This window comes from Diabrotica virgifera, chromosome 1 (genome assembly GCF_917563875.1).
Source record: "Diabrotica virgifera virgifera chromosome 1, PGI_DIABVI_V3a".
NCBI lineage: Eukaryota > Metazoa > Arthropoda > Insecta > Coleoptera > Chrysomelidae > Diabrotica > Diabrotica virgifera.
The window spans coordinates 81,841,042-81,854,070 of NC_065443.1; the positions used below are offsets into that span (position 1 = coordinate 81,841,042).

The window sequence follows — 13,029 nt, forward strand, 5'->3', positions numbered from 1 at the left end:
ATTTCTTCCTTTGTGACATCTCTGTCTATATAAAATATTTTCACCTGGTCCTGATAGCTCCGGATATCTTCTACTGTGTTTCTCTCAGTTCGGGCCACGATAGTCTTCTTCAGGTGCTCGACTTGTTCTTTTTCTGCCGCTTCGAGGTTGAGGTCCCCACCCCTAGTCTTCTTAGCGCTTTTGACGCTAATCCCCTCCTTTCTCGTGTCTGCGCTACCCTTGATTAGCAACTCGGCGTAGGATTTTCCACCTCCCTTCACAATCAACTTCTGCGTCCCCGCGTTCGTACTCCTCAGTGAGAGGTGGATGTCCATACCCATGAAGATTACTTTCACGATTTGCCTGATGTTCCTACTTCTATAGTCCCCCATTATTAACAGTAAGGGGGGGCTATGGAGATCAGAGTAATTATATTATCATAGCCCCCCATTACTGTTAATAATGGGGGGCTATGATAATATAATTACTCTGATCTCCAGTGTCTCCATGTCTTCCCTCAATTTCAAAAGAATTGCCAGTAATATCTTATCTCTGTCACCCATTTCTGGGGGTCTGGCGCAATTGTTTAGATATTAGGTGGGCGCCTTTTTTAGAATTTGGGTTGGCGCCTTTTTCATGAGCCAGTCCGGCCCTGATGTTAGTATGAAAAACGATAGGATTAATATTAATTTACTGTTTTAAATTAGCCGAGTTTTTATAAATATATGATGATCTATATTTAATGTTTATTAAAAACTTTTAATATAGGTATTCGGGATCGCGGATCTATCAGTACGCTACTGTATAACATGCTCAAGGGCGTCGATGTTGTCGCCTCAAGGGGTGTACACTACACTACCCCTTATTGTCAAAAATTATATAAAAACATTGTAAACTTTAATATGGGTAAAATTTGGTTTTGATTGGCTAAAAATAATGATTGTTTTATGCTTTAGGATATAATATCATAATATTTCAACCCTTAAAAACCACCCTTAAGAACATTACAATTTTTATAAGTAGATAATTTAATAGATCTATACAGAAAAAAAGTAGAATTAAAGAATTACAAAAACATTTATTTACGCAAAAATAGGAATTTACAAATACGTAGAAGTACAAATACCTATTGTACAAATAGTTTTTAAGTCATCTTCGAGTATACGAACCAGTTCTGTGGTATTATACACGCATTGAAAATGTGCCTTAAGCGGACTATTCGAATATTTCGAAAAAAAATTGGTTTTATAAACATAGCTCCTTCATTTTTGGCGATAAAAAGTTTTTTCAAACACGATTTTGTAATATTTTTGAAGAGCTATAAGACTGTGTAAATTAAATTCCGTTAGATCCCTTAGTTTTTAATTGGGATGGGTTTAAAAGGCTCGAATAAGGGGATGTTTGCTCGTAAATAGAGGTTTTAAACAGCTATATCTCGCTAACTATTTACTGTAATGAAAATCTATGTACAATATGATTTTACTAATTAAAAAAGCTACAATCTAGTAGTCCATCATTTTTTTCGTATCTCCAGTATTTTCGAAGATATTTTGAAAGTAAAAGGTGAAAAATACGAAATTGCAAAAAATATTTTTTCCTTTAAACTCCAATTTTTCTAAAATTAGGCCTTTTAAATAGGTCAAACTTCTTGAGTGTATTGACAATACAAATATTCAAGGAATTACAGAAAGGTGAAGACCAATTTTTAATTAGGAGGGTAGTTAGGGGGTTATTTTCACTGATTCTTTTGTAGAGAAAAGCAGGTACCGACCTTTTTTTGATCATAAGTCGCTCTATTTTCATGTTAAAAATTTTTTATTATTACTCTTTGAAAGGTTTAATTGTATACTTTATATATATATATATATATATATATATATATATATATATATATATATATATATATATATATATATATATATATATAGAAAAAGAAGTACTATGTTGACTTATTTAAAAAACAATTTTAAGTTTCTGTGGGTTGGAGTCAATAAAAAAGGGCTTTTAGAAAACTATTTTATATCTCTCAAGCTTTCGAATGTTAATTACATTCCTTTTCAAGAGCTAAAATACAGAGTTGCTAATAAAGTGGAAACAAAAATGATGTAAAAAATATAACTCACCAGATAAATTTAGGTTGGTTATTAAACTGCTAACTTAAGTAACATCAAATATAAATTATTATCAAAATGTATATTTCCCAGACTGTAAGGAAAATTTATGAATTTTTATTTAATTTTGAATTTAAAATTATCGATAAAATAAATTTTTTTTATAAAATTCAAAGTCAATGTCAAATAAAAAGTCATCCTACATAGACAAGTAAATGAAAGTGGGGTATATTTAAGTATATTACCAAATGATAATTTATTAAAAAGAAAGAAAAAGAAGATTTAAATAAGTAGAAAAATATTTTGTTTTTATATTATAGTTTACAGAAGTGCAAATTTTTTTTATAAAAAAGGATATAAAAAATAGAATAAAAAAAAAATTTTTTTGGAATCAATGTGTCTTATGGTTTTATGGTGAAATATTTGAATTATAAAGAGATAATATATATACTCTTTATAATTCAAATATTTCACCATAAAACCATAAGACACATTGATTCCAAAAAATTTTTTTTTTATTCTATTTTTTATATCCTTTTTTAAAAAAAGATTGCACTTCTGTAAACTATAATATAAAAACAAAATATTTTTCTACTTATTTAAATCTTCTTTTTCTTTCTTTTTAATAAATTATCATTTGGTAATATACTTAAATATACCCCACTTTCATTTACTTGTCTATGTAGGATGACTTTTTATTTGACATTGACTTTGAATTTTATAAAAAAAATTTATTTTATCGATAATTTTAAATTCAAAATTAAATAAAAATTCATAAATTTTCCTTACAGTCTGGGAAATATACATTTTGATAATAATTTATATTTGATGTTACTTAAGTTAGCAGTTTAATAACCAACCTAAATTTATCTGGTGAGTTATATTTTTTACATCATTTTTGTTTCCACTTTATTAGCAACTCTGTATTTTAGCTCTTGAAAAGGAATGTAATTAACATTCGAAAGCTTGAGAGATATAAAATAGTTTTCTAAAAGCCCTTTTTTATTGACTCCAACCCACAGAAACTTAAAATTATATATATATATATATATATATATATATATATATATATATATATATATATATATATATATATATATATATATATAGAGTATCAGAGTTAAAACACACCATCAAAAGATGTCATAGAATAAATATAAAAATTTACCATCCTTACCAAATTTTAGAATGTATTTTGTCCATTATTTTCTGTATTCTATGTTTGTGTTAGTATTGTTGAGGGTCATAAAGCTTTTAAATAATCTCAACGACTAGTAAGTTGAACTGACGAATTGTGATATTTTATAAAAATTTACATATTTCTTTTTATCTATATTACAGAGTCTTGAAAAAGGAATAAAACCATTCCGAAAGCTAGACAAAAAGTCAAAAGAGTGTTTCTTTAACATCCTGGCCAACCTTCTGACTGCAACCCTAATAAACTAGTTGTTTGTTTATATCGACAGTCACTAATATCCAGTATTTCTATATATATATATATATATAAGTTTTCCTCGAAAAATGCAAAGTTTTCCCGTTATTTGGCTTTGAATATTTCAAATTATGCATTTGACGAGAAAAGCTAACCTTTAAAATGCCGTATCTCGGTTTCTATTAGTATTAAAAATATTATAGAAAAAGAATTTAGTTTGTGTTACTAATAGATAAAATTTTGTTATTTACAGTTTTTTGATTAAATGCATATTTTTCGAGGTATTTTTAAAAAAACCTCTAGAAAAGTCGATTTTTTGGACGAAAAACTGTTACTTTCAAGCGCGAATAACTCGAAAAATATTAGTGTTACGAAGAAAATGTAAAAAACATTTTTTTCTTAGAATTACTTTTTACATCGATTTACATGGTTAAAATGTAATAAAAAATTCCCACCCCCGAGATGGAGTGGCAACCACCCCCAAGGTTATAGCGTACAGCGGCATGATATAGAAAATGATCCTTGGACTATTCCCCATCTTCTGTGAAAATTTCAAGTAAATTCATGTTGGACAAAAATATTGCAAGCCAAAATGCTTCATTTCCTCGACTAAAAGAGATATGTATGTACTTTTATATTACAAATGAGGTTTGCTATTTATTGGACTTGAACAATATCATTCCAAATCTCGAGAGATACTGTATCTACCTTTTGTAAGGTTCTAGGCATCTAGGAGGTGTCAAACGCTGTCTCACACTAGTCTTCTGCCACTTATGTCCCACAAATGTTCGATTGGGTGAAGATCTGGACGATGCGGTAGCCAATTCAAAAGTCCGAAGATCTACCTGTTTTAAATATTCGGTTACAGTTCGTGCAACGTGAGTTCTTGCATTATCGTATATTAGCAAAAAATTGTTAACAATATAAGGAGCCGATAGCATGGTAGCTAACTCCTTCGCTATGTAAGGTTACTACCCAGGCAACCAAACGCCTTTTTTATAACGTAGATAACACGTCATAAACATGACCAATTGACGTGTTTTTATGACGTGTAGTACCGACGATGAAAATCACGTGTATTTGTCTCATCGATTTGACGTCAAAAAGGTGACGACTTTTATACGTCGGTAAAATCACGTCTTTAATACTTTCAAAAAGTGACCTCTTTCAGATGTTTCAAAATAGGTAGTATAAAAAATAGGTAACATGAAACCCGTTCTACGTCCCATGTGTCGAAGATATTATACTACCATTTGTTTAAGATCGGTTGTGCTCTGCATTAGAAGCAATCTAACATTGATACTGTATGATTGTACCAGCCCTCGCATTATAGAATTTTCACTATTTATATAAGTATACCTACCTACTTACTGTGTCAAAACTGAAACAACATATTCATCATTCTCTTTGCCTTATCCCTATGCGGGGTCGGCTTCCCTAATTGCATTTCTCCACACAATTCTGTCTTGGGTCATATCAATGTTAATCCCCTTTACCAACATGTCCTGCCTTATCGCCTCCCCCCAGGTCTTCTTTGGTCTTCCTCTCCTACTCCTTCCAGGAATCTGCACTTCAGCTATTCTTCGTATTGGGTGATTAACGTCTCGACGTTGAACATGACCGAACCATCTTAACCTATGCTCTCTCATTTTGGCATCAATTGGTGCCACACCTAGACTTCCCCTAATATACTCATTTCTAATTTTATCCTTCTTTGTCACTCCACTCATCCATCTAAGCATTCTCGTTTCCGCCACATGCATTCGTTGTTCCTCTTTCTTTTTCACTGCCCAACATTCAGTCCCGTACATCATAGCCGGTCTTATGGCTGTTTTATAGAATTTTCCCTTCAGCTTCATTGGAATTTTTCTGTCACACAACACACCACTCGCTTCTTTCCACTTCATCCACCCAGCCCTAATTCTACTGCATGCATCTCCATCTATTTCTCCATTACTCTGTAATACCGATCCTAGGTACTTAAAACTATTGCTTTTCACAATCATTTCACCATCCAAAGATACCATTTTATTTGTAGTAGCTCCATCTTTAAATGAACATTCCAAATACTCTGTTTTTGTCCTACTAAGTTTTAAACCTTTTTCCTCCAGAGCTTGTCTCCACTGTTCCAGTTTTTGTTCTAAGTCTCTTTCACTATTTCCTACTAACACGACATCATCGGCATACATTAAGCACCATGGAATGTTACCCTGTAGTTTCGCTGTTATCTGGTCCAAAACTAATGAGAATAAATACGGACTAAGCACAGAGCCTTGGTGCAATCCTACTTTCACATGAAATTTATCAGTCTCTCCCACACCTGTCCTAACACTAGTCGTTACTCCCTCATACATATCCCTCACAATCTTTACATATTCACCAGGGACTCCTTTCTTATTGAGTGCCCACCACAGAATCTCTCGAGGAACTCTATCATATGCTTTCTCAAGATCAATGAATACCATATGAGCGTTTGTTTCTTTACTCCTGTATTTTTCCATCAACTGCCTTATAATGAAAATTGCATCTGTTGTTGATCTACCCTGCATAAAGCCAAATTGATTCTCGGATATTTCGGTCTCTTCACGTATCCGTCTGTCAATTACTCTTTCCCATATTTTCATGGTGTGGCTAAGCAGTTTTATAGCCCTGTAGTTTGTACATTGTTGTATATCTCCCTTGTTTTTGTAAACAGGTACCAGTATACTGCTTCTCCATTCGTCTGGCATTTGTCCGACTTCCATAATTCTATTAAATAGACCTGCTAGCCACCTTGTTCCTGTCTCTCCCAATGCTCTCCATACTTCCCCAGGAATATCATCTGGTCCTACCGCTTTTCCTTTCTTTATTTTTTGAAGCGCTTGAGCCACTTCCTCGTTGGTTATTTTGGTGACCATTGCTGCTACTGTCTCCGTTGACTCTACAGGCTGTCTGTCAAATTCTTCATTTAATAAGCTGTCAAAGTACTTTCTCCATCTCTTTTTGACTTCCCTTTCGTGAACTAGTATTTTATTATTTTCATCTCGGATACATCTAATCTGATTAAAATCTTTTGCTTTCCTTGCTCTCTGTTTGGCTATTTTATATATCTTCGTTTCGCCTTCCCTGGTATCAAGTTGATCATATAGGTTTGAATACGCTTCTGCTTTGGCTTTTGCTACTGCTACTTTCGCTTCCTTTTTCGCCACCATATAGTTTTGAAGATCTGTGTCGGATCTGGTTTCTTACCACTTTTTATATAATTTTCTCTTCTCTTTTATTTTTCCTTGTACTTCGTTTGACCACCACCAAGTCTCTTTATCCTCAAACTTTTTTCCTGACGTTTTCCCAAGTATTTCAATAGCAGTCTCTCTAATACTACTGGCCATTTTTCTCCAAATTGTATTAGGGCTTCCTTTCATGTTCCAACATATTTTTTCTACTATTCTTCTCCTGAATAGACCTTCTTTCTCATCTTTCAGCAGCCACCATTTGATTTTTTGTGGTCCTCTCCGATATTTTTGTTTAGTTTCGCTTTTTACTTCGATGTCCAGAAAACTGAAACAACATATATAAACTAATAAATAATTTATTAACAAATTATCCAGCATACTTAATGCCTTAATTTAACGCTGTCCATTAAATCAAAAAGAATCATGAACATTAATTTAATTAAACTCGATAACACATAATTAGTTCATTAACAGAAAATAAACATAACCTCAAACAGTTGTCAAGAAGCATATTGCATTAAACTAACTCACTGAACAAAAACGAATACAAATCTCTTAATTAACACGTTTCTTCCACTAAATATCAAATGAAAAGTCTTATTTTATTACACAAGACACAAACCACGTAAACAATAAATGAGAAATTTCTTATGAACATTATTTAACGAAATTGTTTGGAGTAATCTCCCAATTTTGTGACGTCAGACTTAAACTGTCTGAAATGAAAACGTTTTCTCAACGTATTTTAACGTCATTAATCTTACTTATTTAAAATCACTTACAAAAGACGTCTATATGACGTAATTTTCAAACACGTGTATATATTCGACCAAAACTGACGTTTCTTCGACGTTATATGACGTCGAGGAAATTCGTCGCTGCAAATTCCTTGCAGCGCGTTCCATTTTCACCAAATAACAAAAACAATTACGGACTTAATTGAAATTTTAAATAATAAATCGACTAATTTTCACAACAAACCCGGCACATTTTGACTGTTAACAGTTTGACATCTATCAAATTGTTAACTTCTCATAGCCTACTTTAGGCGTGGTTATTAAACTAAGCAGAAAATGAGGATTTATTGACGAAAAACATGGCTAGTTGTTAAAGTAGTTGACTGTTTTATTTTTCAATATAAGCAAATGAATCAAAGAATAAAATGTTAAGAAAACCTGAGGTCATAGTTAGGTTTTAATTTCAGTATTTTATAAATGCTAGAATATTCCACAGGGCGTTCCGAACTTTTAGAAAAAAACACAGTATGATTGGTACACCCAGTATAGAATACTAACTTATCTCTCTAGCAACAATATTATTAAAGCGATATTACCAACGAATAAGGCTATAACATATTGAAAAAATCACTTAAATCGGAGTACCTACAGGTTTAGGAAATTCGAGACATCAAAAATGCCAAATTTTTAAGGTGGTGCGTTAATTTTGCTACTTAATGTATTTCAAATTAAAATTAATATCTAAGACTTATACTAAATTACTTATTTTCTTACTTTTCTAAAGTGTTTCTAGTTCTAATAAAGAATTGATTTTATTTAATGTTGTCGATCGTCAAGGTGTACCTAATCTTAAGTGATAGGTGCCTAAGTAATTTCGAAAGAATATGAATATTTTGTAAAGAATTTTTGTATTAATAAACGTGATTAATAATAATGACTGTTCTCGCCAAGATTCTCTATAATTAATGCATGTAATGTATAGGATACAATAAATTAAAATACCTAAATAAGAGGGCGGAAAAATTGTCTTCCGCCCCGGGCAGCCGACACTCACGCTACGCCACTGTATGAAACGAATAATACAAATAATAAAAACATGCTCTTACTTTCCAATGCCCATCTTTCCATATGTATAAAATCGTTAAAAAGTCGTTTAAGATCTCTAGCGCACTGATGATCGCTATTTTTTACAGCTTGCAATACTTCATTAAACTTATTCTTTAAAATGTTAAGAAGAAATTTATAGGGTTGGTTTAGAGTCTTAGCATCTGAATGAAGCACTTGACATTGAATAAAAAACAAAACTATAAGTCCAAATAGAAATTTTACATTTTTTCTTGCCATTTTCAACAGTTGTGCTTAGACAGGCTATAGATAGTAAACTGCAATTGAATTTTAAACTAGGCTGAAACGGTTAATTAGGTAGGTAGTTTATCAGAAAAAATGATAATATTCTACTAATTGGTTTTACCTTATAGGGTTTATTTTTATAATTTAGTTTAAAACTAATGCACTTAAGTAATTTTTAAATGTGATACCAATATGCGGTAGCCTTCATTTGTAATAATATATCTTACTTGTTTTTTGTAACATTAACAATATAGTAGGGGAGCCCTGGATGCTAAATCTGCAGTTACTAAAGCGTCCTGGGGGACCTATTGGGTTATGAAGATTGATCCTAAATCCAAAAAAAGTTAAGTTTTCCGTTTTAGGGGGAATTTTCCATTTTTTTATTTAAGTTTTCATTTCCAAAAATCATTTTTTCCGATTATAAAAAATGTCTCGAATAAAAGTTACTTTTTTTCACGTAAGAAATCCAAATCTGCAATAAAAGATGGGCGTTCCTATTTACGATTTTAATAACCCCCCACCTCACCTACGTGGAGGTCGTGTTTGGTGTGATCTGATAGATTTTTCAAAAATATCGAACACATATTTTTCAGTTTTTCGATCTGATGTTAATTTCGCGAAATATTCGCTTTTTGTGAAACTTTGTGACTCACCCATTTCCTTACGCCTTGCTCAAATCGTCAGATTTTTTAAATATACACCCATAGCTCGCTATACGGCCGCTCTGTGTACGGCATTTCGCTATAACGGCCTTGTTCAATTACGGCACGGTTTCGATTTACGGCCTAAAATGTTTCGCTATAACGACCTTATGTTGTCATTCTCGAGCAAACGCAACCTCAATGCACACTCTTTTCTATTTTCACTGGTTTATGCATAATTTGAAAATAAAATGAGATGAGGACGCATCTAAGGAATATATCAACATTTTTAAGGGAATTATTGAAAAACGTGGTTATAAACCTGAACAAGTATTTAACGTAGACGAAACAGGAATTTATTTGAAGCAAATGCCTGATTGCACGTACATTTCAAAAACCTAAAAACCTGCCCCTGCCCCTGGTTATAAATGGTCTAAAGAACGATTAACTTTGCTACTTGGTGCAAATGCCACTGGTGATTTTACACTAAAACCACTTCTAATATATTTGTCCGAAAATCCAAGGCCTATAGGGCTTTTCATTCACATCAATTGTTTCGAGCTTCTGTCATATCAGTGCCGGATTAACCATTAAGCGGACTAGGCGGCCGCCTAGGGCCCGGGCACTTGATGGGGCCCGCATCCCACACAAATGCATTAATTAATATTGAATTATTTAAGCAGTAATTGAAAAAAAAATAAAATGTTAAAAAAATTAAATACGGCTAACTGATACAAAAAAAAAAGAATGGTTAATTTATAATTTCCAATCAAACTCATTTTTTTGCTTTGTATTCTGTCAAATATCAGGAAAATACAACCGACTTCAAGACAAATTAAGCAGTTATCTTCAAACGCATTTTTATATTTCATGTTCTAATCATTCCCTCAATTTGGTAATCAATTTTGCAAGCAAATTTTGCTTAGAAGCTGGTAATTATTTTGGTATGATACGTTTTTTTTTTCAATTTCTACCCACCGATGGGCCTTATAGTCCATTCACTAACGGTAAAATATTGCAAAACCTCCGGAGTTTAAATAACCTTTGGATTTAAAACAAGAGCTTGGATTGACATGAAATTTGGTATAAGCATAGCTAACATGTCAAAGAAAAAAGTGATATTGTGCCAATGTGTGTTTTTGCTCTACGGTTGAGTCCACCCCTTCTCGGGGGTGAAAAAAGAAACCATTAAAATAAATCCGGAATTGGATAAACTGATTAATTCTAAGCAACTTTTGTTCAATAGTTTTTTCATTAAGTCAATACATTTCGAGTTATTTGCAAGTGAATATCTTCATTTTTCAACAAAAAATAACAGGTTTTTAGACGGTTTTTCGCAAATAACTTAAAAAGTAAGTATTTTATCGAAAAAAATATTCTTAGCAAAAATGCTTTTAAAACATTGAAACAGTGGTGTATGTGTGCAGTCTGTAGACCCAGTAGAAGCAGAGTTGTAGCTAATAAAAATTTCTAACATAAAAAGTAAGCAATATACGCTCAGAATAAAGTTGATCCCATTTTTTTGGTAAAAAAACTGGTGAAAATAACCCCCTAATTAGCATCCCAAATGAAATTAATTTTTACTGCTTCACAAGCTACTGTACTTATGTATTGTTTATATGCTCTGTGAGTTTTATCGGTATAAAGTTCTTATTTATAAAAGGGATGTAGTAAAAAGGGCTTGAACAAGTCACTAATCACGAGTATATGCAATTTTTTTATTTGGCTTAATGCCTCGACAACTAATGGCCATTGGCATGGTACAGTGGATTTTTCCAATCAGGTACCTAGTGTACTGGGTAGTGTGTGTGTTGAGTGTCTTGTTACTTAGCAAAGTCGTCATTGTTTTTGCAAAGAGACGCTAATTGTATCCAAACGTCTGCGGTCCCTCCGATGAGTACCGATCCTACAAGGATATAAACTATTTTCATTTATTAATTTTTAATAAATGAAAAATTCTCTACCCAGGATATGCAAATTTTGAAGTCATATCTTAACCAATTTTTATCTTCCAAAAAAGCAAAAATCTGAAATACATATTCAGAAAAGCAAAACCGACATTTTTCTACTAAGCTTTTTGGTACCACTAATAATTTTTAAGTTATTTTGAAAAAGAAACACATTTTTTTTTCAAAATTTCAGAAAAATTGATTTTATTTTAAATCCCAATGTTTTGAAATATAAGCACTGTGAACCACTGAAACTTACAGATCATATAAATAATATACTTATAAGATTTTTGAAAGTTTTCATAAATTTTCAAGATTTTTTACCAAAAAAAGGAATCAACATTATTTTAAGCTTTACTTAAAAAACTTGCTTTAAAATTGTTTAAAAAAAAACAAAAATAAAACTTTTTTAACACTTTAAAAAAGTTGTGATGATTTTTCACCGAAAAGTGCTTCATTTTTTGGTTATTTACGTTGAAAGATTTGATTTGGAATTTGTCGAATAAGAATCTACTTTTCATTAGCTCCAATTCTGCTTATACTGTGTCTATATATTATACTTCATACATACACCATTTTGTTAAATTTTGTATACGCAATATTTTTTCTAATAGTGAAAAAACTCGATTGAACAAAAGTTACTCATAATTAATCAGTTTATCCATTTCCGCACTTATTTTGAATGTATGTTTTTTCACCCCCGAAGGGGTGGCACTCACACCCAGGGCAGAATCACATATAGACACAATATCCCTTTTTTTCTTTGGCATATTAGCTATGGACTATTAATGAGAAGTTGTTGCGAAATGTAAAAAAAAAGAAAAACGATCTTTTTTACATTGTCGTAATTTATTTCTGGAGTAACTACTTCCCAAAACAACATAAAAATCTGTAAATTTTTTTTAAAACGGTCGCTATAAAGGGGCCTACTTCTTTTGGGCGCCTAGGGCCCCATGATGCCTTAAACCGTCACTGTGTCATATATGTTGTATAATCCATGTATATTAATATTATACACAGATTATACAACATATATCAGAAGCTCGAAACAAATGACAATCGATGAAAAGCCCTATTACAGGACTAAATAAAAATCATTTACCCGTTATATAGAGATCCAAAAAGAAAGCTTGGAGTTTATAGATCATTTTTGGTTTTTGGAATCTAATATTATTTTATATACCAGTGTATGTGCTTTTTTGTATGTATTTTTAATTTAAATAAAATAAACAGATAAAATGCATTTTTAACGACAAACTATGTCACAAAATTAACAAATTTGGAACCGATCCCATTAAATTTTTATGAATTTGTATTAGAATAATTGATTCGTTATATGTTATACGGCATTTCGATTTGCGGCCATGTTTCGTGGAACGTATCTAGGCCGTTAAGCGAGGTATGGGTGTACACTGTTCTTCATGTACTTAATGTGTGTGCTTAATTGTACTTAATTGTGCTTGTATTAATGTGTTTCGTTTAAAACGTTTTCGAGTTTTTCTAAGGATAGATTTTTTTACGGACTGCCCCCAACCCCAACGCACGCCCATGTATTAAGAGTCCATATATGGTAAGGGTGCATTTACAGGGTAAAGGTTTCTCCCCATGTGATTTTCTG

The 13,029-nt window shown here is 31.9% G+C and overlaps 1 protein-coding gene across 1 annotated transcript in view; it reads right to left on the bottom strand.

Moving 5' to 3' along the window:
* The window catches only part of LOC114327541 (nose resistant to fluoxetine protein 6-like), a 97,793-nt gene extending 88,945 nt beyond the window's left edge, over positions 1-8,848 (bottom strand). The window contains exon 1 of the mRNA XM_050657342.1: positions 8,578-8,848. Coding sequence (XP_050513299.1) covers positions 8,578-8,815 — 238 coding nt within the window. The 5' untranslated portion in view covers positions 8,816-8,848. The remainder of the gene's footprint in view (positions 1-8,577) is intronic.
* Between the last annotated feature and the right edge of the window lie 4,181 nt (positions 8,849-13,029).